Below are 25,910 nucleotides of genomic sequence, written 5' to 3'. Positions count from 1 at the left end.
GATGGAAGCAATCTGGAGCTAAAAGGATTGAAATACATAAAGAACTTCCTATGTTGACTCGGCCAAAGTCAACAACAGAAATTGGGTCGAGTCAACATGCTGAAAAGGGCCCAATTCAAGCCTGTTACGAGGAGATCGAGTCAGAACGTCCGAGTCAGTTTACCCTGAGTCAGAAGGCCCGAGTTAGAAGATTGGGTTGGGCCGAATTCATTGTGTCTCGTTTTGACTCGGTCGAGTCAGAGTACTGACTCGGTCCGAGACAAAACCCAGAAAAAAACCTAGATCGAATTTTCAGAATTGGAACGGGAGTAGGACTTCGGGAGCGCCGCCTAGGGTTGAAAAAAGGACTGGACAGACGTCCAAAAGGGGGAGACAGACTTTACAGACTTTGGAGAGCTTTGGTGAGAGAAATAGGAGTAAAACGGGATTTCGGGAAGAAGAAGGAGAGCTGGAACGTGAAGAACGCATTGCTGTCGACATGAGCCTTTCTTCTCCCTCTTTTCTTTCTGTTTCTAGTTTTTCTCAGTGTTTTTCCATGAACCGTGAGTAGATCCACAGCTGTGGGTTAGGGATTCGTTTGTGTTTTGGGTATGTTTGAACCTTAACTTGGTTGCGATTTGGATTTGTTTCGGTTTTATCGATTTGTGCTTTATTCGATTGGTGTTTGCTGACCACTTGACCAATTGTTTCAGATTCTGAACTACATAGGAATATGGGTTTAGTTTCGGATCAAAATCGATAGGATAGATCGTATTATTCACATAGGAATATGGTTTGATCGATCTAGGGTTGATGATAGTGTTCTTCATGCATCTAGTTTGATAAATCACATAGGGATATGGATTTAGAAAACCTTAGACAGTGACTTATATGCTAGAAGGTGATTTCTCTATTTTTGTTACTTGATGATTCCCGAATACAGATTCAATATCGTGATTCTCGCATGCTTAGTATATACCCATACATGCGAATACGATCCCGACACCTACGGTCATCTTTGCTTGCTAGTTTACACGTTTTTATTGCTTTGCTTCTTTATTTTCTATTCTTTCCATATACTTCCACCATCACTTTCACTTGCTTGCTTCGATTTAGTTTCGATTAGGATTTAGACTTAGCTACTGGTCCTTGTGTTCGACCCCGTGTTACGACGATCCGTACCCTTGCGGTGAGTTGTGAATCGAGTATAAATTCTAGACTCGATACACACGTATCAAGTTTTTGGCGCCGTTGTCGGGGACTGGTTAGCCTATTTCTAGGTCTTTATTGATTCTAGAGCTTTGCAAGAACATCCTGAAGTACTTGAGAAGGACTAAGGATGTATTCTTGGTATACGGTGGGTCGGAAGACGAGCTCGCTGTAAAGGGTTACACCGATGCTAGTTTCCAGTCAGACCCGGATGACTACAGATCGCAGTCTGGCTATGTTTTCTGCTTGAACAGAGGTGTTGTTAGCTGGAAGAGTTCCAAGCAAGCGACCGTTGCAGATTCTACTACAGAAGCTAAGTATATTGCAGCGTCGGACGCAGCAAAGGAAGCTGTTTGGATCAGGAAGTTTGTTGGCGACTTGGGTGTCATTCCTAGTGCTGATAGCCCCATTGCTCTGTATTGTGACAACAATGGAGCCATCGCACTATAAAGGCGTGTATCAGGTACGAAACGAATCATGTGCTGGATTGTAGATAGTCAAGACAGGATTTGTATCTCTCGTAAAAGAGAGAGATATCGCTGGGCCCCTCGTGTGAGCGAGACTATAGAAATGTGTGGCCGCACTATAGACGAACGTCACGAGAAAGCAGTCGAATCAGATAAGGTGGCTTGTCCATGCCTTATGTTCGACATATGATATCGTGATACAAAAGGATCATCAACCGGAATCATCGCTAGCGTTCGTAAGATCACGAACAAACTCTATTCGAGATAGGTAGTCATAGTGTCTTGCTAGAGACCGTCTATGACTTGTATATCCGGAATAGAGATTTTGGGTTATACTACTATATCGAATGAGCCTACAGGGTCACACACGCAGGGAAGGATGAAACACACGAGAAAACGACAAAAAAACCGAGACGGAAGGGGTTGGAACGGACGGACCGAAAGGGCCAGACCCGACGGTCCACGTTTAGTCGCAGACCGTCCGTTCTAAGTGTTGGAACGGACGGTCTGCGTTGACAGCAGACCGTCCGTTCTGGCTTGCTGGAACGGACGGTCCACGTTTTTTTGGACCGTCCGTTCCGGGTTTCGGGTTTTTTCGAAAATTAAACCGAATTAGGGTTAAATCACCTTATAAGAAGGAGATTAAAACCCTAATTAACTAAGAGACTTTTTGAGCCGTCTTTGGCAGAATTCTAAGGGCTTTTGGTGAGATCCAAAGAGTTCAAGGAATTCTAAGTCTTGTTTTCTCGAAGCATCAAACCGAATAGCAGATTCGGGTCCTAGCAGACAAGTTCCAACCGTTGGAATCCATCCCGAGGTGTGGAAACGTTTAGAGGGTGAGGTATTCTTCCTCTCTTTCGTGATCGAACGAGTTCTTCAATTGATACAGGCCCCGATCGACTACGATTCATAAAAAGCATGGTTCTAGGGTTTTATAAATTTTTGTTTTACATCCGCTGCGCAAACCCTAGAATCGATCTCTTAGGAATATGATTCGCTCTAGAGATCCCAGGAAACCCAACAGATTCTCCATCCTTAGAAACAATCCCTGCGCGTTAAGGTTACGGTGGTTTAGTTATTTGATTTCACTTAGTTTGTTTATTGTTTTATTTCTGATATTCATATACTTCATCTACTATTTCCTTATCTGATTCTTGGTTGAGTCTTATTCTTGGAGTTAACTATTCTCTGTGTTCGACCCTGGTACTACAGTTGATCTGTATCCTTGCGTTATTCGTTGTATCTAGGTTTTTATTATTTGCGTTTATTTATACACCTAGATTTGCGTTATCATGAGGACTCCTCCAAGTGTGTTGATAATCCAGCCGAGTATTTTACAAATAGTCTACGAGGACGACTCGTCCAGATTGTGATATGAAAATGGGTTAACGAGATGATGTCAACTCATTTTCTAGCGTTGGGTTATGAGAAATAATCTTTTTCTAGTGAAATTAGGGTTTTGGGAGAACTTATAAGAGAAGAATATTTTCTAGGGTTTTGATATGTCTCTTCACAACTTTAGATCATATCTCAAAGTTTTTTTTGATATAATTTGTTTTGTATTACTCAAAATTGGGGTACATAGTACAGGATAAAAATCCACATAAAAAAGCTTTCACTAGATCAGCTTCGAAAGGAATATAACTATTACAACAGATCTATATTTTCCAGATCTCAATATTCTAAAACCATTCCTGAGCCGGTCAGAAACCCTAGCACATAAGAGAATGAATTTTCTAGTCTTGCCAGACAAGATCTAGATGTTGGACTCTATACTAATGTGTTGATATCAGATATTATTAACATTTTTCTAACATCTAGTAGTTGTGATCGAAGAATCAAATCTATACTGGTCACATATCGGTTGGAATTGGAAAGAGTCCCAAAGATATGAGATTAGTTTTCTCGTTTTTTGAAAACTACAACATCCATGTTCGATTTTTAATATTAGTAAATTTTTTTGTTGCGTCTTCTTTGGTTGAATAAACCATAGAACTATATTTTTTTGTGATTATGAATTGTATGTATGAATATCAGTAATCCTAACAATAGCAAAATCTTTTGAAACGTTGTTTGAATTAAATAAATGAATAAGATAATAAAAATAAATAAATTAATAAAATATTTAAGGAAATGAGCAATATATTATAATGAAAAAAATAAAAATGCAATATTTGTAATTAAAATCAATAAAAGATAATTGTTATGAAGTTTAATATTTCGTAATAAAAAATTGTAAAATAAATGAAAGAATATTAAATTTCTTCATGATTAATACAAAATTATTAAACTAGGGTAATACTAGAATTTTTAAAATTCAAGGGTAGAATTTTTAAAATTATTAAGTCGAATAGCATATATGAACAAGCATTATATAAAAAATACTATCTATATACTATTTTAACTTCAACCCATAACTCTTTTTACTTGTAACCATATGATCAAAATTAGGGGTGGGCATAATATCCGAAAAAATCTAACCGATCCGGTATTCGATCCGTATTCGAACCGAAAAATATAGATATCCGGAGTTCACGGATCGGATACAGATAGTAGTTTCAAATTATTTATCGGATACAGATCGGATACAGATAGTAGTTTCAAAATATCCAACATATTCGATCTGATCCGAACGTTTAGCAATATTAATAATATATGAGTGATTTGGTAATTATTTTATAATTAAGGGTAATTTTGTAATAAATAAAGATATTCTAGAGTTTTGTTTCATCATTTTTTTTCCTTTACTCATTTGTCCGCTACCCCTCTCTCTATCCATCTGCCACCTCTCTCTCCCTTAATCCATCGTTTTTGTTTATTATTTGAATATTTTGGGGAACCATCAGCAAAATTCCAAGTTAAAATCGAATTTTTACCAAAGTAGAGAGTTTGTTTGTCGGAGCGAGACCAAAATCATCACCGATAGAGAGATCTGCGCATCGGAGAAGGTTATTTCCGTCACATTGAAGGTTCTTGAAGAGACAAATACTCTCTGTAGTTGATGGTGGGACTGGTCATCTTCACCGACAGTTTTATCAACAAAAACGTCGTCTTTGGACTAGTCGAACAAGTTGTCGACGGAGAAATCTTCGGGACAAATCAGTGGAGAAGTTTAATTTTGATGTTTGTTATTTTTTTATGGGTCAGATACAGATATTTATGGATATCCGTGGTTTTTTTGGATATCTAAAATTACGGATATACGAAAACTACGGATCGGATACAGATAACAAATTTTAGTATTTGCACGAATCGGATACGGATACATATATTGTAAAATTCTGAATATCTGATCCGTATCCACACCTAATCAAAATTATAGTTTATTACATGATAATCATATTGGTTATAACGTTAAATTTATAATAGTTTTATCAAATTGATTAGTTTGATATATAATAGGTGAATACACTGAAATGATGTGATTACTATAAATTTAACCTTATAAATAATATGACCAATTTAGGGAAAATGTATGGGTTAAACTTAAAATAACATGCATTATTTTTTATAGAGAAATTCCCAAAAAAATCATACAATTATGAGATAACTATCACATTCATCACAGACTTTTAAAATTTTCAAATTCATACTGGATTTAAAATTTTTTTCTAAAAAATCATTCGAAATTTAAATTTTAACAAAATCCTCATCGGAATAGAATTAATTTTGCCACGTAGGCAGAAAGCGCCTACATGGCGTCTATGTGGCATGTACATGTTCGCCACGTAGGATACACGTGGCATTAATAATAAAAAATTAAAACAAAATTGGAAAAAATATAAAAAAATTATAAAAAATGTGACAAAATTACAAAAAAAATGTAAAAATGGTAAAAAATATAAAATTGTAAAACATTTTCAAAGTAAAATTATAAAAATTGTAAAAAATTGTAAAAAAATTACAAAAAATTATAAAAATTGTAAAAATTGTAAAAATTGTAAAAAAAAATGTAAAAAATTGTAAAACAAATTGTAAAAAATTATAAATTTTTAATTTGTTTTTTAAAAAAGGGAAATTTCCAAAAAAAATCATCCAATTACGAGATAACTATCAAATTCATCACGAACTTTACAATTTTATACTTTTTACAATTTTTACAATTTTTTACATTTTTTGAAAATATTTTGCAATTTTACATTTTTTACAATTTTTATAATTTTTTGCAATTTTTTTTTTACAATTTTTATAATTTTTACATTTTTTTTTACATTTTTTGAAAATGTTTTTAAAATTTTATATTTTTTACGATTTTTACATTTTTTTTAATTTTTTCACATTTTTATAATTTTTTTTACATTTTTTCTAATTTTTTAATTTTTTATTATTAACGCAACATGTATCCTACGTGGCGAACACGTACATGCCACGTAGGCATCATGTAGGTGCTATGTGGTAAAATTAATTCTATTCCGATGAAGATTTTGTTAAAATTTAAATTTCGAATAATTTTTTAGAAAAAAAAATTAAATTCAATATGAATTTGAAAATTTTAAAATTTCGTGATGGATGTGATACCTATGATTTTTTTTGGGAATTTACCTTTTTTATAATGCCATGAGTACAGGGATCTGTTTAAACTCCGCAAGCACCCACCCTAATCGGAAGCGAATTTAGCACCGAGTCTGTGCGTCAGTGAGTCGACCGACTTGTTCATGGAGAAACTGCGGAAGGTGGTGAACGACATAGCCTACGCTCGAGACCACAGTAAGCTCCCTGCTCTTCACCGCTCCCTCCTTCCTCTCCTCTCACTCGCTTCTTCTCTCTACGGTGTCGGTCTCTCTCTCCGTCACCTTCTGTATCGCTTCTCCGTCTTCAAACAACACCGGTGAGTTTTTCCCAGGAAAAAAATGTCAACCATCATCATGATTCAGATCAATATTTCTGCTTTTGAAGCAAGACCCACTTCGATTATCCTACTCTACTTCGTTGTTATTAGCTGATTTGATGTTAATTTCATATTTCTCGGGGGGTTTCGTTCGAGCTTGATTGCTGTGGTTACTCTTTATATTTTTCTGTACTTTCTCGCCTTCGTAACAAGATTGCATAAGTGCGTTATGTTTGATTTTGATTGATTACTTATGTTTCGGTTGGGAAGATTGCCGGTGCCAGTGATCAGCTTGGGGAATTTGACCTGGGGAGGAAATGGGAAGACGCCAATGGTAGAATACATTGCTCGATGCTTTGTGGATTCTGGAATTTCGCCGCTCATTCTTACCCGTGTAAGCTATTTCTTTTTTCTGCCAAAGTATCTTTAGACTTGAATTTGGCTAAATTGGACACTTTTGATCAGAGTTTACTGGCGAAAAGCGAGCTATGTCTGCTTGAGTTTACTGGTTTAGTATCTTTTTGTTGATTTCGAATGCTGGAACTAGTTAGAAGGAAATTGAATCTTTTGGTACTGGTTTTAGGAGTTCATTGACAGATGAAGGAGCAATGTTTTTCAAGGATTGTCTGAGGTTGAGCTGGAGTTTCAGTGTCCCTTCGCCCTTGGTTGAATTTGAGTTTTGGAACAAAGATTTCGGGGACGATGCCAATACTCTTGCATATGATTGCAAATGGAGTTTTGTTCCCTAATAACCTATGGATTAATTTTGGATGACTTCAATGAAATCCTGTTTTCTATAAGTATTATGAGGCAATAATAGTAGGATTTCAAATCATGTGATATAATTTTGGAGTCTGTAAAGAAAAATAAAACTGTTTGATTTCAAGTTAAGAGGCTCAGGGCTGGTTTGGAGGGTTTTGTTAAATGACTTGAGTAGGCTAATAGGCTTCGACTAATAGAACACCAGAACTAGGTTAAATACTTCCTGTTTTCTAAAAGATAGTTTACGCTAATTTTCGTGTCAAACATAAAGCTTAGAATCAGCATACTTCTTTACTATCTTCACACTGGAGACGGAGACTAAAAGGCAGCCCAGTGCACAAAGCATCCGGTTGAGACGGGACCGGAGAAGGGTCCCACTACAGAGGTGTATTATTGTAGGCAAATTTTACTTTCTAGAATATTTTGCAAGAGGCTACTTTCTCTAGTCTCAGTCTTCGCATGGAAGACAGAGACTAGAGGAGAATAATTTGCATATTAAGCCTGTTTGTAATTAGCACGTGAAATTTACAAGATTTACTGGATTTTGACTTTTGTTTTCGTTGATAAGTCAAACTTATATATATATCATGTTCTTCCACTGCAGGGTTATTTTGGTGGAGATGAAGCAAAGATGCTTGAGAGGCATCTTTTAGATCTACCAGTGAAAATTGGTATAGGCGCAAACCGGGCAGCCTCTGCTTCTTGGTTTCTTCAAAAGTATGGATATTTAAATCCTTGGAGTGTGATGAAATCCTTTGATCAGTCCCCCTTCCATCGGGAAAGAGGAGATGAAATCATCTCCGAGAAAATTGGTGCTGCTATTCTCGACGATGGCATGCAGGTAATATCCAGCATTGAATTTATTTACTTTATTTGGCACATATAGCTCTATCGATTTGTAGCAGTTGTTTGTGCATAATGCAACCTTGAGTCCTTGTCTGGTTCGAAACCACAAAAAACTGCAGACGAATAGAAGAGGTTTCTGTGTTTTTCTTTAACGACACACTTCCATTCATGAAACATTTTGTTCCATGGCTCTACATATAAAAATACAAACTCATAACTCCTACATAGAAGTTAGGATAATTAAACTGCATTGAATTCAAAATACAGACTGACATATTTACTGCTATACGACATGCAGCTGCTTCTGCAATCCTATTGCTTCTCTGTTTCATTCTTCGACCTTTCCACTTACACACGCTTGAGTCACTTTTAAACTGTGCATTCTGTTTAGATAGACCAGAGACGATAAAAGGACACTATTAGCAGACCAATCCTTGTTCTTTCATTTATTATATGTAGTAAACTTTCTCCGCTATTTGGTAGATAGCATTGGAGTTTGTGCCGTGATCTCGAGATTGTGATGCTTAATGGGTTAAATCCGTGGGGAAACTCTGGTTTAGTTCCCCTTGGACCCTTAAGGGAACCTTTCACAGCTCTTGGAAGGGCAGATATTGCTGTTGTTCATCATGCAGATTTGGTATGTCGAACGAACCCGTTTTCATTTTTTTCCTTTCACGTTTGTTATTTTTCCCTAGTTCTATAAAGGTTTTCTATTTCAGTTAAAGTTTGGAAAAATTCCATATAAAATCGCGAACTTAGTAAAAAATCTCATGAAAAACATGAACTTTTAAAGTTCAAATTTAAAACACGAAATCATCCGTAAATACCAAATAAAACATGAAGTTACCATAAATCCCAAAGTTTGGCCATATGGAGATGAGGTAATATCGCAAAATTTCAAAAGTTCATGTTTTATCTAGGTATTGGGGACAACTTAATGTTTTGATCTCGGATTATAAAAAAATGAATGTTTGTGCTGGTATTTTTGGACCAAGTTTGTGATTTTGAATGGAATTTTCTCTTAAAGTTATACACTAATGTTGAAGTTCATGGTTGAATATTGCAGATAACTGAACAAAGCCTCAAAGACATTGAGCTAACGATACGAGAATTCCAAAACTCGATCCCAATTTTCTACACCAAAATGACTCCCAAATATTTATTTGATGCTAAAATTGCTACGTCACATGTACGTTTAGAAGCTCTGAATAAGGCCAACGTGTTATGCGTTTCAGCAATTGGATCAGCCGAAGCCTTTGTCAAGAGCATCAAGAAGGTGGTCACTTATTTAGTGGATGTGTAGCCAAAGACGTTATAGTTTCTGGTTTCTAATGGTATGTTATTTTTCTGCAGATAGGAGCAGATTACATTGATAGACTTGATTTCAGTGACCATCATGTATTTCAATCCGAGGTATTTTCTCCTTTCCCTCTGCTCTTCCCCTTGACATGAGCTGTACTCATTTCACGGCCCTTATTCCAACTTGTAATAGAGCTTGCAAACTGCTCAACGTTTCGATTAACCGCCAAGACTAAAAGCCATGAAGCTTCTGTACACAAAATAGGAGATGAGGGCAAGTCTCTCTCATTTGTATCGGCTAAAATCAGTGTCGTCTTCGATCTATGCAGGACATCGAAAATATAAGGAGGAGATTGCAGCACCTGGAGTACAAATTCAATTCCAAACCCATTGTTGTGATAACTGAGAAGGTATCATTCCGGTTTTCATTGGTTTGTAGAATATACCTTGAAAATTAGTATTCTCTCCTGTTTCTATCGTAGAATCGATTTCACTTTCCCCGTTCTCTTAAACCAGGACTACGATAGAGACCCGGAAATTCTAAACCTCCTGGATTCATACAAAATCTTTGTTCTGTGTTCGGAGTTGCAATTACTTGCTTATCGAGGGACCACTGCGGAAGGGTTCAAATCAACGATGAAGAGAGCTCTGGCGGCGAAGTTTTAGGTTTCGAATTAGATTCAAGCTTCTTCATGAATAAATTCATTCTTTACATTCAGCCATTGACAAAATTGTAACTGGAGTTTCTGTCCTTTGAATTACCAGTGTTTGGGGAGCTGTTGTTTTAGTCTTGGGATTTTTGTCCACAGACAAAATTGTCGTTGTTTATGGTTTTGTGTAGGGTAGGCATTTCAGGATTCAGAATTCTACTCGGAATTTTAGTGGTTTGTTTCGGAAATAGTTTATTGGGTACTATAAAATTTGTATTAAATTAGTATCGTATATTATTCAGTTGGTTATAATTTCGGTACGGTTCGGTTTCAGTGTGTGTTAAAATTTTTAGATTTTCTTAAGAAAATTTTGATTTTTTGGAAATTTTGTAAAATTTCGTTCGGTTTTAGGAAATTCGGTTCTATAAAAAATATATTGTCTGGAAATTTTGAATGGTACAATTTAAAAAAATATATTATTGAGATTTTCGGTTTTGTACAGATCGGTTCTACTCCTAGTTTTGTCCCGAATATATCAAATGTTCAAGTCTAATTCAAATTAAATTTAATTCCAACTGAAAGTTTTGTCCCGAATATATCAAATGTTCAAGTCTAATTCAAATTAAATTTAATTCCAACTGAAAACAGTGTCCCGAATATATCAAATGTTCAAGTCTAATTCAAATTAAATTTAATTCCAACTGAAAACAGAGAGAGAGAATTCAAATGGAACGGAATTTGATTCTGTTTCATTCCTTTTAAACCGAATAATTCCAATCTGAACCAAACCCAAAAAATTCCAACAATAACTAGTCAGTTGAGTCCTGCTCTTCATCGGCTTCGTCAACCTGGAGCGACTTGTAAATTAGATCTGGTACCACGAAATTCGCTATCCAATACAAGAGTATCATTCCTCCGCTGCCAAACAAGACCCAAAAAAAAATCTCAGATATAATATAACCAATCTATCTGGTTTGTTGGGAATAGAACACGAGACGAGCTCATCAAAATTTCGTAAACCGAATCTGAATCTGAAGTAACCCAAATATCGATTTTGGTAGAATTTACGAGGATTTTTTTCTTCCAGTTATTCATATGCATGAAAAAAACCTAAGCAAACCGGTCTTATTATAAAATATACTATCAAACTCCAACAATCTGGTTGGAACTGGTCTTATTATCTAATACCAAACTCTAACCTTGCAAGGCTGAAATCAATGTAATTGGCTTATTTCGTGAGACACGAACTCTGAAACAAAATCACACTAAAATGTAAATGATGAGAAAATATTTAGACCGACCTTATCTGAAGAAAGCCAGTGATGTCACCAGACTCTGAAGGAGGCACCACACTCGCTTTCAACCCGACAGTGGCCAAAGAAGAAGTTCTTCGCCATTGAAGTTCAGCCACGGAGCTTGATGAGGGCAAGAACACTTGGTTCCTCCCATGTCTGTGGTTTTTCTCTGTCGGAGCACTCAAGCCGACAAGACAAGGTGAATGATACTGTACGCACCACATTTTTTTCCCTTCAATTTCTCACTATTTTATTTTTTTTTATGTTATTTTTGAGATGTTATTTAGTTGTTTCCTTAGGAGAAATTTTGTGCGCCGATTGGGAAGAAGATGATATAAATGGGCAGCTAGGTCATGTATACAGATAAGATATTTTCTGGTGTTGGTGACGGGGGAGGGAAGGAGAATATGTCTTATTTGTTGCCACGCCAGCACTATGTCTTAAATAAAATTCAGTTTTCTTTTTCTTTATAAATCCCCAAAGTTAATTTATCTCATTTGCTTTACTTATAAAAAAAATTCATATATCCAGGCAGGCTACTAAAAAAACATAAACGAAGGATAGACCAGACCAGGTAAATATTTTGTGAGAGATATCAAATTAAACCGAATTCAAATAATAATTACTAATTATTTTGAATCAAATATCATTAGAAAATTAATTGAAAAAGATGTTTTTTCACTGGTTTAATTCACTTTTTAAAGAATTTGGAAATGCAGGTAAATATTTATTTTTCTAAAATGAGACCTTTTTATATTTATCACCTTATATATATATATATACACACTCCTCCTGCTAGGGCTGGGCAAAAAAACCCGGAATTCGGGTACCCGACCCGACCCGTGAGACGGATACCCGAAATTAGGGTATCCGAAGACTTAACGAGTGAGATCGGGTAATCATTTTAGAAATACCCGAATTTCGGATTCGGGTTCGGGTAATAATTTTAAAGTCGGGTAATTATCCGGGTACCCGGAATTAAACAAATTACCATTATACCCTTCATTTAAAAATAAACCCTAAATTCCTAATCCAATACTCCCTCTGTCTTGTTCTCCCAACGCCGTAAACCTTCTGCATCTCCTTTTTCTTTGATTTTTTTTTGCAGACTCAATCTTCTCTCTAATCTACTCACGTTTTATGGCTTGCATGGTTTCATTTCTTCTACTGTGGCTTATGATGACTTCTCCTCTTACATTTCTTTCAGACTTCCACGGTTTCGTTTCTCTGTAGCTTGCTCATTTTCTAAGTTTCTTCGACACTACATGTTTTGTTGCTCGTTTATTCAGCGGTTTCGTTCTCCTTTTTTTCAGATTCATTTGTGTAAATATTTTAAGTGAGGTAATGTATCAGATCTGTGTGTACATATGTATTTGTGATCAAAATGCTAAAATTTCATTATGTTTGTGATTAAAATACAGATATTTAGGTATTTTTATTAAAATTTTGATTTTAAAATCCGGGTTCGGATACTCACGGATACCCGGATATTATCTCGGGTATCCGATTTCCGGGTATCCGGTTAACTCGGGTTCGAATTCGGGTAATTTTTAAAAAAAAATCGGGTTCGGGTTCGAGTTCGGGTAACCCTAAAATTCCGGATACCCGATCCGTGCCCACCCCTCCTGCCATCATCAACGTTACATTTCTTCAGAAAACCATTCAGAACAAAGTTTATATATATATATCATGTTAGAAAAAATCAAAACCGGTTTGATTTTTCGATATTAATCACCTAATCACGTGCAAATTGAATTTAACTTGGTTCAAAATTTCAGATCAATTGTTGTCTAAACCGAATCAAAACCGATATAAATTTGACACGAAACCAATCCGAAACCGAATCAAATGTAGTCAACCTTATTTTTTTTCCTGGATCCAGAACAACATCGATGAAAAAACTCCAAATCAAAACCGGTCCCCAACTGAATCAAATTAATCTCGATTTCGTTTTTTCCGACAACCGGAACAAAACTGGAATCAATTTACTTTTTTCCCGTGATGTTCGAAACCAAATCCCTGAGGAACCTCGCTGACTTCGTGATCGGAGAATTCATCGCCATCAAATTGTACAGTACGGTCTCAACTTCCTCCATTGATGGTCGAGCTTTGAAGCTCGAAACCAGCTTGAGCGCTTTGTCTTTTTCTTCTTCTTCCACGAGAACACTCCATCTCTCTCCGCTCAAAACACCATCTCTCACGAACTTGAAGATCACTCCCCTTCTCTTGCTCAACACTCCTCTCACTTCAAGACCTGTAAACGCGTAAATCACTTCGAACGAACCCACGAACCTGCTAAATTCTTCGCCTAATGTCTTCTCTTCGTCGAAAACCCATCTCGGATTCATCATCAGCACCGGCTTCGGGTAAAAAACTTCCGCCACTGTTTCCACCTCCTCGATCTTTGATATCTCCGGCGCCATGAACACCGCAACGTCAGCAGAGTTCAGAGCTGGCCTGTTTTTTCCGGTGTCTAAAACGGAGTCTATGCCGGTGTTCTGGATACTGTAGGAGCGAAACTCTCCAGCAGCGGCTTCAGCGAATGAAGAGTCCGGCCAAAGGATGATGATCTTGGATTTGGAGCCTTTTCTCGAGATGGGTAAGTCATCGAAGATCGAAGAAGCGAGTTTAGACAACGAAGAAGGAGAGTCTTCGTCGACAAGAGGGATTTCGACACGGAATCTCGGCTGTTTCAGCTTCTTCAGTTTCGCAGATGCGAGTTTGGGGTTGTTGATGGATTTGAGGAGACAAGAAGTGAGACAGGTTCTGGCTTGAAGAATGGCTTCTTCCTTCGATGTGGGAGGCGAAGAGACAGAAGGAACAGAGAAACAGAGTGGGAGAAAACGGGTTGTGGGTTTCCTGTGAAGATTCGAAGGGACTGAAGAGATTTGGAGGCGGGAATTGTGGGAGAAGGATTCGGAGAAGGGAAGATGTAAAATTAGGGTTTCGTGGGGAGATGATTGAGAAGATGAGTTTATGGTTTTGAAGGATTGGGAATGGAGTTTGAGCCGAGTGGACGCCATGTTTTGGGGCAAAGAAGAAGGATGAGAGTGGGATTCAGAGATAAGGTCGCTAACGTAGTCGAATTCTTTGGTCTCTGTTAGTTCTGTTCATTATTATTTTGTTCTTTTCCCATTTTTCTTATTTTATTGATGAATAATAATTTAATTAATTAAATGTATGTCAATGACAATTTTGTATGATTACTTCAGAAATTTCAGTACGACTTAGTGACAGACTTTTAACTTGAATCTTAAATAGTACACGATTCTTATTGAAAATGTATACTCATATGTTCCCTAATTCTATTTCTTTGTATAAATTAAATACACTTCACTTTTTTCTAAATTACACTCAACTCCCTCTATTTCACTCTTCTTTCTTTCTTTCTGTTTCACCCTTTCTGAAAAAAATTCTGTATCATAATAAATTTTAACAATACAAACATTTTGTGTGTTATCACTTTGTAAACTGTTGTCTGTTTTATAAAGTTCCCTTCAAATATAACTCATATTTTCTCAAGTGATTCTCGTAAGTATTTCTCGTATATATAGTCCTCACTTCAATAATAGTCTCGACAACTCTTGTACTTACTTCTCTTTGTATAATAATTCTCTACAGTTGTATCTCAATTGTCTTTGCCGAATATTCATCTTTTCTTTACTCCAACTTGTGCAATATTCATCTTCTTTATGCTATGAGAATTGAAATGAGATTTCTTCAATTATGTTTGCTCCTTCCTTGTTTGATTCTCATATTTGCTCTTCTCTGCCTTTTGTCGAGTGAAACTTTCGGAAGATGAATGTGAATATACTGTTTTCATACATTAAATTTCTCTCATTCTTAAGAGCCCAACTGATTGTACCATTGTGAGTGCGGGTGTAACGTCTCGAAGTCGGTACGGAATTACGGAATGATAGAACTGTCCTCACACACCAACACGAGACTTTTTAGCATGTTTTGTCTTTACTCGCACACATACCGAAAAATACTTCCCAAAAGATCATCCATCCTAAAACTACTCCAAAGTAAACACATTTAACTTTGGAGTTCTCGACAGATGGATAACCGAAAAAATAGATGCATCTTGTTGTTAAGTGTTCACGTCTTCTGCGATGGGTTCTTACAATGTGGATAACATCAACATGGGAGTGCTATGCTTAGTATGCATGCTAGGGTTTAGGAAGATGGAAGATACTTGATATGAAACTGTGTGGATTGATCAAGGACACAGTAAAAACATGGCGATTGTAAGGCGATTCGAAACACCGAAATCCTAGACCCCCTTCCTCACTCCACCCCGCCGGCCGGCCTCTGCTGGCCGGTAAACACCTAGACTCCACTTAAATCATCCACCCATGGCCCCTCGTCTTTGCTCTTCTTCGGCTCCCCCTTCCCCGGGCCTCCTTGGTTCGGCCCCTCCCCCCTCAGTCTCTTCTTCCCTTCCCCATCTTCTCTCTCAGCCACCACAGATAACCCACTCCCCTGTTTCTCGTCAAACTCCTAAGCCCCTCCTTCTTGATTCCCGACATGTCGGAGAAAATCCTAACCCTAAATCTCTCAGATTTGGCAGTAACGGCCTCAGTATCGTTCAACACTCGAGATCTTGTCCAACCTCTCCGAAGCGCACATCCCCGCCTCCCATTCTTGGCCCGTGCAAGGAGAACGAGCTGGTGACTTCTTCCACTAGCTCCCCTTGTCAGGAAAGCGACACACCCAAGGTTCCTAAGCCGCCCCAAAGGAACTGGAGTGAGCACCTGTTCCCGGCAGCTCGGAAAATGCAGAGGCTAGGGTCGCCGGAAGTCCACGCATCGGGTATACCATTGGTCACTATTCCAGAAGAATCTTTGGAAGAATCATCTAAGGAATGGAAAGATTACCTCATAGGGCAGTTCTATGGCCTGCCCCCCTCCATGGGTCGCATCATCGGTGCAGTCAACGGCCTCTGGGCGAGGAAAGGGCCTCGTATTCGTGTACATGATGCAGGAAATGGTACTTTTCTGTTCAGAGTCTCCTGTGCTGAAGCTAGAGTCAAGATCCTTGCTCGTAAGTTTTGGTATATTGGGCCATGTCCGATGTTTGTCTCGGTATGGAATCCCTATCACAACCCCGACAAGCCCCCCCTCCAATCAATTGCTACGTGGGTAACCCTACGGAACTTACCGCACATTCTATACAATTCAGATTGCTTGAGCAGAATTGTGACAAGTATAGGAGAGCCCCTATACATGGATCGAGCAACGGCCTCAAAGGAAAACCTGGCTATTGCTAGGATTTATACTGAGATTCAGCTGTACAGGCCGCCACCGAATCAGATTGCAGTTCGCTTACCTGATAATAGAGAGTTGTCCATCAATGTAGCCTATGACTGGCTACCACCGACTTGCTCCCTCTGTCGAGAAGTTTGACACAATCACCTTCACTGCCCAACACATCCACCAGCTACTCTGAAGCAGCACGATGCAAGACCACAGCCTGCTAGTGCTAAGGATCATCCTGAGCAAAGCCAATCTCAGGCCCAACAAGGGATTGAAGTTGCTCAGGAGCAGCCTCTGACTCGGTCCACTAGTGTAGACACTCAAGTAAATGGTCAGTTTGAGATACCTCCTACTCAACAGGTTACACCTGATGCTCTGCCTACCAATCAGGGTACCACAAGCACACTAATTGCTCCCTCCGCAGAAGCATGGCAGCATACGTCGTCTCACAGTCCAGCATCACCGAAGCCAGAGAACAGTGGTACGAAGCAGAAAAGAAAGGCTCGCAGCCGCAAGGCTGCGAAAGGACACTAAACCTCCCCTTTTGGATTCTCATGTTTTTTGCATGGAACATCAGAGGACTTAATAGTCCAAATAAAAAAATTTTGGTTCGCAAGTGGATTCAAGAGAACAAGGTCTTGCTAGGAGCTCTTTTGGAAACACATATCCTTGAGGATAATGCTGTCAGGATCAAAGCCGCAGTCCCATGGGATGGAGGTGTCAATCCAACTATGATCAAGACCAACATTGGCAGAATTTGGATTGTTTGGGATCCTTCTATTCTCGTCACATTTTATCAGTCATCGAAGCAAGCTATCACGTGTGGAATTCATCAGGTCCGCAATAATCTTTCTTTTACGGTGACGTTCGTTTATGCGAGTAACAACGCCCCAACTAGAATGGAACTCTGGAGGGAACTGGTCTGCCTGCACTCTTACGCTCCCTTGATGCAATCACCTTGGATTATCCTTGGAGATTTTAATCAGCCCCTGTTTCTGGAAGACCGCTCTGATCTCAGTGACTTGCCTTCACAGCGACAAGGCCGCCAAGACTTTGCAGCCTGTGTTGAGGAAATAGGTGTTCAGGATTTGCCAAGTACCGGAACGCACTTCACGTGGTGTAACAACCAATCAGCGAATCTGTTATCAGTCAAACTTGACAGGACACTGTGTAATGATCGTTGGGTAGAAACATTTCCAACAGCTTATGTGGATTATCAGGCTCTGGGGCCTTCTGACCACACGCCCTGTGTGCTGACTTTCCCGTCTCTATCTTCCCAGATACGAAAGCCATTCAAATTCCATCACCATCTCATGTTGGTGCCGGATTTTATGCAGGTTGTTAGAGCACAATGGGCTTTGCATGAATGGAGTGGTAACGACCAATACAAATTGTGCAAAGCTCTCAAGTCGCTCAAGGAACCCCTTCGGCAACTCAACTTTAGGAGGTTCAACAACCTGTCACAACGTGTCAAGACTATTGAGGATCAGCTAAAACATGCTCAGAAGGTTGCGCTTGATTCTCCGACAGTTGAATCCATCGATAATGAGAAGAGATTAAGGAAAGAATGGTTGACACTATGTGCGGTTGAGGAGAAGCTGTTCAGGCAGAAATCCAGAATCAAATGGCTTCAATTGGGAGATAAGAACACAGCTTTCTTCCATAAAGTGGCTAACGCAAGGAATGCCCAAAATCACATTCATTCCCTTGTTGATGGTGCTGGACAGAAACTTGACTCGCCAGCCACCATTAAAGCACATGCTATAGATTTTTATACTGGTTTGATTGGGAAAGCAGATGTTGGAATCAGGCCGCCGACAGTTGACAGTGTCCGCTCTCTCATGAGGTACTCATGCTCAAATGATATTGCTGTGGAATTAACGAGAATACCCTCTACCGATGAAATCAAGCAGGTTCTCTTCGACATGCCGGATAATAAGGCGTCCGGGCCAAACGACTTCTCCAAAGAATTTTTCCAGGCAACATGGGAAGTGACAGGATCAGACCTAACCAGATCGATCCTGGATTTCTTTGTTTCGGGGCGACTTTTGGGGCAAACAAATGCGACCATTATCTCCCTGATTCCGAAAAGGGCAGGAGCGTGCTCACTAACGGACTATCGGCCAATAAGTTGTTGTAATACGGTGTACAAGATTATTTCTACAATCCTCACCAAGAGACTAAAGACAATCCTCCAGGACATTATCTCGCCTAACCAAACAGCTTTCTTGCAGAGAAGACTTATGCTCGAGAACATCTTGCTAGCAACTGAACTAATCCGTGATTACAACTGTAAAGGATCAAAGGCAAGTGCGATGATAAAGATTGACATTCGGAAGGCCTTTGATACCCTCTCGTGGGAGTTCTTACTAAATGTTCTCAAAGGACTCAACCTTCCGGTCAGATTCGTGAGTTGGATTAAGTGTTGTGTTACATCTCCAAAATTTTCCGTTAACATTAACGGGGAATTAGCGGGCTACTTTAAGGGCAGGCGTGGATTAAGGCAAGGAGATCCAATGTCACCGTATTTATTCATCCTGTCAATGGAAATTCTCACCAAGAAGCTGAATAAAGGAGTCGTTGAGGGCTTGTTTCGGTTCCATCCAAAGTGTAGGGACCCACTTATCACACATCTTTCCTTTGCAGATGATGTGATGATATTCTGCTCGGGGGATATTCAGTCGATTCAAGGGGCAGTGAATATTCTAGAGGAGTTCAGCACCGAGTCAGGGCTGATGATGAACCAGGCTAAGTCAGAACTCTATCTTGGAGGGATGACTACCCAGCAAGCAGAAACTACATCATCTACTCTAGGCTTCAAGTTGGGTTGCTTTCCAGTAAAATACCTCGGGGTGCCACTAAAGCCGACTAAGCTATCCAACGTCGACTACCAGCCACTGATTCAGAAAATTCAAGGTAAACTAGCAGCATGGAGCAACCGATGCCTCTCATATGCCGGCAGGATCCAATTGATTAATACTGTGATATACGGTCTTGTGAATGCATGGAGTTCGATCTTTGCACTCTCTCGGTTTTTCCTCAAAAAGGTTGACAACTTATGTGCGGGCTCTCTATGGAAGGGCAGTCAACCCTCCTTGGGATCCTATCGCATATCTTGGTCTTCCATTTGTCAGCCTAGGAGGGAAGGAGGTCTCGGGCTGAGAAGGCTGGAAGATTTCAACCTTGTATTCAGGTTAAAGCTCATATGGATAATGTTCACCAAGCTGGATCGCTTTGGGTGGCTTGGGTGAAAGCAAATGTATTCAAGGCTTCATGCTACTGGGACTGCAAGTTAAGTAACAGACTCTCTTGGACACTCCGAAAGCTCTTCAAAATAAAGGATAAAGCAAAAGAATTTCTGCGGGTACAGATTGGCGACGGGAATTCGGCAAAGTTCTGGCATGACAACTGGACTGGAATTGGACCTCTGATCACAGTTGCTGGCGACTCTGGCCCGCGGATCCTACGTGTCCAGAGGACTGCAACGATAGCACAAGCAGCCCCAGACGGACGATGGTTCCTTCCCGGAGCAAGGTCCGAAGCAACGCAACAGATTCTGGTTGTCATTGCACCTTTACAGCCTCCAAGGGCATCAGCGGGGCCAGATTTGGCTCTATGGAAACAACCAAATGGAGAATACGAACCGCGTTTCTCGACCAAGCTAACTTGGCAGCAGATCAGAACATCAAGGGCTCAAGTAGATTGGTTCAACCTTGTTTGGATCAAGGTAACAACCCCGAGGCTTAGCCTTCTGATGTGGCAAGTGATGCTGCAGCGTTTGCCTACCAGGGATCGGCTAGTCAGATGGGGTATCCAGGTGGACACAACCTGCTCACTCTGCGGATTGACAGACGAATCTCTCCCGCATCTCTTCTTCGACTGCCCTTTCAGCTCGGCAGTATGGCAACACTACGCCTCGCGATGTTGGAACTCACCACCATCCGATTTTCGAGATCTTGTCTCGTGGTTTAGAAGCCACGCCGTAAACTCGACCAGGAACAGAGGTACTCTCGCTAAGGTACTTTGCCAAATCACAATTGATCTGTTGTGGAAAGAAAGGAACGACAGAACATTCCGCGGAAAGGCGAGAACGATACAACAAACCCGGATCAGACTGGACCGACATATGAGAACCCTTCTAATGTCTGCGCAGATGGGGAAAACTCAAGCACATACTCGGTTACTCGAGGACTGGTACTACCACACGAACGGACTAAGATAGGCTGATGACATGCTGCTCCTAGGACCTTTAACGGAACTTTTTTACCACTTGCTAATGGGAATCCAATCTTTTGTATAAGTTTTTGTTTTACCATCGGATGTAACTTTTGGAAAATTAATACAATCACATTCAAACCAAAAAAAAAAAGATGGAAGATACTTGTCTTTTGTTTGATTGAATGAAAGTTTTTGGAATGTAAGCATCTATGGGTGTAACGCCACGAAACCGTTACTGAATGATAGGACTATCCCCACACACCAACACAAGATTTTTTAGTATGTTTTGTCCTTACTTACACATATCCCAAAAAGTATTTCCCAAAAGGTCATCTATTCTAAAACTATTCCAAAGTAAGCACATTTAACTTTAGAGTTCTCTCGAGATAGATAACCGAAAAGGTAGATACATATTGTTGCTAAGTGTTCATGTCTTCTGCGAAAACGTGTGAACAGATAATACATATGAACTGTTCGATAGAATGTACATAAGTATACGATTTCTAGATTGACATTGATTAAAGAATGAGTTCTTACAATGTGGATAACATCAACATGGAAGTGCTTTGCTTAGTATGCATGCTAGGGTTTAGGAAGATGGAAGATACTTGTCTTTTGTTTGATTCAATGAAAGTTTTTCTTATAACTTCTGCAGCTTTTTATTGATTCTAGTGTTTGTGGTTTGTCTACAATTTAAGATAATAGGTTCGTGATTCATTATCCGTATGAAGAATCGGTTTCTGATGTCCAGTCTTCACCAAGAACAATGAGAGGATTGTTGTTGCTTGGTTTCGGTTCACTTTCGGATACAGGATTCCAATTGTTTAAATTGCTTACCGAGATCGATTGACTAGAGAGTCGCTTGTGGAAATCCAACGGTTAGAACCAAAATTTGATTGTAATTAGAAGAGATCATGGAGATTAATCTACTAGTTACAGTTAATCAATAAATATCTTTGTTCTGTCGTATTAGGTGGTGGATCTTACCACTTTTGTTATGTTCTTTTATTCACTTATGTGAACGCTTGAATTTTGTTTTAGAGTACATTCTGATAGAATCTACGTTTTGTTTTTAGCCACGCCCTTATCATCTGTCTCTTGCGTTGCAAAGTAATATCTTCCTTGGTCTTCTTCATCCATGTTTGTTTTTTAATCACTTTTCCTCGTTCCCAGAAACTGGGAAGGCAACCATACGCCACCCAAAATCTTTTCATCTTTGTCCCAACCAAACCTCGCACTTATCTACTACAACATGGAAACGCTGTTTCCATCTTCCAATAAACCACATTCATTCCGCATGCTCTCATGGCTTCCATGGAGGGTTTTTCTCGCGATAATGGTGTCTCTTGCTGCTAGGGTTTCAGAGTTTTTTTTTTTTTTGATGTAATGTGTTGTGTATTACTCAAAAATGGGTGGTACATAGTCCAGGATCCAAATCCACACTAGAAGCTTTCGCTAAAAACCCCTGTAGCAGGAAAGAAAATTTTTACAGCATTATATCATTCGTCTACAATCTCTCGCTGAATCGTAAGTGAGTACCAATCCTGAAGCAGGGTGTTGCTTCGGCTTTCTCGGGCCCGTTGCAATAAATATAAATACCTCACTGCTTTTTTCAGCTAGTTTTCATGCAAAAACTTAAAAAAAAATTGCACAAAAAGCCTGAAGCTAAATGACACGAGTGTAAAGTGTCAGAACAAAAAAACCGCACCACCAGAACTACAGAACAAGTCCCAAATCCATACATTTAACTAAACACCAGTTTGAACTTAGCAAGCAGACAATGGAGAATGTTCTCAAGATCAACATACCTTAATTATACAAAAGACTAAACTCTCTTTAGTTGCCCGTCGAGTCCCAACGCCAAATCGTCCCATCCTCACAACAACTAAGAATAGTGCTGCATCCCACGGAAGAAGAAGAAACAGATAGATCTGTCTTACTGAAAGAAGTCATAAAAACCTTATGATCCATGCATTGGTAGAAGTGGATTAGTTAGTTACCTTCCATCAAATGACATGGCCGTTTGTCTAATCGGAGACTTTGATTGATTGTGAGACAACCTGTGATGAAAAAAAGGATCGTGTTGAGAATACAAACCCGCCAAAGTGACGGATCAAACGAGCGTTGTTGAAAAATTCAACCAACCTCGCAATCAAAACAGGAGGGCTACTTTGTAGTTCCCATACATAAATCTTCCCTTCACGATTCCCTGATAACACACCGCCTTATTGCTTCATCGCATGGACAAACTATATATAATGTGACTTTGTTTATAAATTGGTGGTTCTGTAATATTACCTATAGCGGCAGCGTTGTAATGGAAGTCACATGAAAATTTGATGAACCAAATGTCACATTCAGGAACAGGGTACCTTTGTAGGATATCTGCTGTACCCTGCAAAATGATACTTGAATCTGTAAATAAAGCACTCGAGATCGAACATTTATCCTTTTGACACGAAAATGAAACCCTAACCTCTCCAGGAGACTGCTCTTTTGCTTTTGGTTCCCACAACACGATCTCATTGTCAACGCTCTGAATAGCGCACGAGCAAAACATTATGAAGTGCCTTGTACTTTAGCTTTATCCATCACTAACACGGACTTACCTTTGAAAGGACAAAATCACCAAGCCAGCGAGTACAGTCCACATAATTTGAGTGAATTGAAGCTATGAATACCTGAATGAATTTTAAGAAAGGTCAACAATGTTTATACGGAATTTATTGTTCAAACACGAAGAAGAAAGTATCCACGTGGAGTTGTACATAGAAAACAATATACTCACAGGGAATTGCACATATTTTGTGGGGAATTTTGATGGTAGGTCAGTCCATGTGAAAGACTTCTCCACATATTGCCAGAACTCTGGAGATAGCCCAAGCGAAAAATGGAGACACATTTCTAAAATACTCACGAACGGATTTCTTTACAAAGGCACTCAGGTTGTTAATACCTTTCATCGACCATATCTTAACAGTGTTGTCCATACCACAACTTGCAATTCGGTATATATCTGAAGGATGGAAATCCTACAGTTTCCAAGAAACCCTTGTTATCCTCAACATATCCTTACGGCGCTGAAACTAGCCTTTCCTTTACAAACCAGTCTTTCCCTTGTAGGCATAAAAGGTCAGTTATACTCACCACACTTAGAACTTCATTGCGATGACCCCCGGAGCCCGCAAATATCAGAACGCATATTCCAGTTTCAACATTCCATAATCGAATCGACTCATCCTGATCCATTTCATGCCAGCATTATTAATCATCTACCATCAAATTAACCTTCAGATATAGTAAAGTATGCCAAAAGATTTTGTTTTCACTTTGTTTTACCTTGCTTGCAGTTATCACAAGTGAAGGCTTCAATGGCTGAGTCCTGATTTCATTTACTGAATCTCCATGACCCACGAAACTCTACATATACATTAGTATGTGATAGCCAAAAAGACAGATACCATGAGAGAAACGGCACCCATTTCATTGGAAAATTCAGAAGCAAGATAAACTCAATCATTCTAAAATGCAGAACATGTGATATATACCTTATATATTTTCTCATTGTTGGCATCAATGACACGAATGATACCATTTACACCTCCAGCCACCACGAATGGGTTCCCACCAATGCCGCATGCCCAACTTACAGTGTAAAAGGACTCATCCTTCTGATCTACAGAGCGCATGGATACACCCACAACACCTTCAATGAACCTCGAGTTTTCTACTTCCCACAAGATATAAGTGGAAATACATGGTAAATATCAATATCATTTCTTACGTCTTCGTCAACATAAGATTGCAATGCGGCTATAGCACCACCTTCAAGACATTGGTAAACAGTGACCTGATGGATAGAGGGGTACAAAGTGAACAATCCCAAACTCCCTACAGTTAAACTTCTGAAAGGAACTGGCTACACCAGCTTTGATGCAAACTCATGTAACCAATAACATCACTCGATAATTCAGGAAAGACAGCAATGCCTCACAGTAGTTACCCATACGTCATTCTCCTTTGTATAAATCAACCAGAGAGCTTAACTCTATAATGTTGGAACAATCTATGAGCTTACGTTTGCCGCTCTCAAATCGGCAGTAGTAAACTAAACTAACAAGTAGATATTTTCATATGGTGTCATGTGAGACAGAATTGAAAGTAATTGAGAGTATCAAACAGCAGCGACAAGAGTAGCAGAAGACAAAGTTCTTTCATCCAAGTAATTCAACAAAATTCCAACCCAACAGGAAAAAAGACCAACTAAAGAAGCTTGTGTCCAGAGGATTATATGAAAAATCTATCGTTTTCGAAGCAAACCCAGAAAATTTTACCCGGTTTCCGCCGACAGTGGCGAAGACATTGAAGAAACGAGAATCAATAAAGTTGAAGACGACGGCGTATAAGGGTCTTTTCCCTTCTTGGAGCCTGTTCGTGACTCTGTAATCTCTCTTCTTCGATGGCGTCAGAGATCCCACCACCGACTCGTTTCCTACAGCTGGTTTCGCCATTTCTACACAATCTGATTCTCCCTCTTTGCAACTAGTTTTGTTGGGTTCGAACTGAAGAAGCAAACCCGCCGTCTTCTAGTCGAATCGGGATATAGTTTACACTTCTAACTAGGGCAGGGCCGGTTCGGTTCTTCGGAACCGGATCGAACCGAACCGTTAAAACGGTATTTTTTTTCGATTTGAAACCGCTGTTATTTTCCGAACCCTACCATTTTTAGAGAACTGAACTTTTCCGGAACCGAACCGAACCGAACCGAACTTTAGAAATCCCGAAAAACCGAATATTTTTAAAGAAAATCTATCATTTTTTTAATGAAACCCGGAACCGAACCGAACCGATACCGAAACCGAACCGAACCGAATACAATAAAAAACCCGATTGATACATATTTTTGTAAAACCGAAAAAACCGAACCGATCCATTCCGTCCCGAACCCGAACTGTTTCCCGAAACGCTCATCCATACTTCTAACTAGGGGTGGGCTACAGTAAGTACCTTAAATATTGGGTAATAAATTTTAGTAAAAATCTTAAAAAAAACACTAAATTTTATAATTTTGACAAAAAAATATCCAACTCTTAATCAAA

At 39.2% G+C, this 25,910-nt stretch overlaps 4 protein-coding genes across 6 annotated transcripts; 1 reads left to right on the top strand and 3 right to left on the bottom strand.

Annotated features, from left to right (window-relative positions):
• The first annotated feature begins 6,227 nt into the window (after positions 1 to 6,227).
• Positions 6,228 to 10,332, top strand: LOC104825406 (probable tetraacyldisaccharide 4'-kinase, mitochondrial). Of its 3 annotated transcripts, XM_019203963.1 has the most exons (9): positions 6,374 to 6,483; positions 6,754 to 6,877; positions 7,067 to 7,630; positions 7,850 to 8,086; positions 8,579 to 8,728; positions 9,158 to 9,367; positions 9,445 to 9,504; positions 9,720 to 9,800; positions 9,907 to 10,332. In XM_019203963.1, exons 4-9 carry the CDS (start codon positions 7,877 to 7,879, stop codon positions 10,054 to 10,056), a joined length of 861 nt encoding a protein of 286 aa, XP_019059508.1. In that variant the 5' UTR covers positions 6,374 to 6,483; positions 6,754 to 6,877; positions 7,067 to 7,630; positions 7,850 to 7,876; the 3' UTR covers positions 10,057 to 10,332. The 3 variants fall into 3 exon arrangements, with proteins under 3 accessions (XP_010556032.1, XP_010556033.1, XP_019059508.1); XM_010557730.1 differs by lacking the exon at positions 7,067 to 7,630 and having other exon boundaries at positions 6,228 to 6,483; XM_010557731.1 differs by lacking the exons at positions 6,374 to 6,483; positions 7,067 to 7,630 and adding an exon at positions 6,273 to 6,362.
• Positions 10,333 to 10,706: 374 nt separating this feature from the next.
• LOC104825405 lies at positions 10,707 to 11,710 on the bottom strand. The gene is made up of 2 exons (XM_010557729.1): positions 11,342 to 11,710; positions 10,707 to 10,958 (listed from the first exon to the last, which is right to left on the bottom strand). The coding sequence occupies exons 1-2, from the start codon at positions 11,557 to 11,559 to the stop codon at positions 10,850 to 10,852; spliced, it is 327 nt and encodes a 108-aa protein (XP_010556031.1). The 5' UTR covers positions 11,560 to 11,710; the 3' UTR covers positions 10,707 to 10,849.
• A 1,455-nt stretch (positions 11,711 to 13,165) lies between these two features.
• On the bottom strand, positions 13,166 to 14,413 carry LOC104825404. Its single transcript, XM_010557728.1, has one exon. The coding sequence runs from the start codon at positions 14,356 to 14,358 to the stop codon at positions 13,321 to 13,323; it is 1,038 nt and encodes a 345-aa protein (XP_010556030.1). The 5' UTR covers positions 14,359 to 14,413; the 3' UTR covers positions 13,166 to 13,320.
• An 8,058-nt stretch (positions 14,414 to 22,471) lies between these two features.
• On the bottom strand, positions 22,472 to 25,384 carry LOC104825403 (polycomb group protein FERTILIZATION-INDEPENDENT ENDOSPERM). The gene is made up of 13 exons (XM_010557726.1): positions 25,146 to 25,384; positions 24,596 to 24,661; positions 24,360 to 24,482; positions 24,151 to 24,231; positions 23,959 to 24,051; positions 23,768 to 23,843; positions 23,600 to 23,679; positions 23,421 to 23,492; positions 23,288 to 23,347; positions 23,110 to 23,206; positions 22,957 to 23,020; positions 22,812 to 22,871; positions 22,472 to 22,708 (listed from the first exon to the last, which is right to left on the bottom strand). Exons 1-13 carry the CDS (start codon positions 25,320 to 25,322, stop codon positions 22,648 to 22,650), a joined length of 1,110 nt encoding a protein of 369 aa, XP_010556028.1. The 5' UTR covers positions 25,323 to 25,384; the 3' UTR covers positions 22,472 to 22,647.
• Between the last annotated feature and the right edge of the window lie 526 nt (positions 25,385 to 25,910).

Source organism: Tarenaya hassleriana, unplaced genomic scaffold, assembly GCF_000463585.1.
Source record: "Tarenaya hassleriana unplaced genomic scaffold, ASM46358v1 Cleome455, whole genome shotgun sequence".
Taxonomy (NCBI): Eukaryota; Viridiplantae; Streptophyta; class Magnoliopsida; order Brassicales; family Cleomaceae; genus Tarenaya; species Tarenaya hassleriana.
Note: the sequence above shows the minus strand (reverse complement) of the source record. Positions and strands in the feature narration are given on the sequence as shown.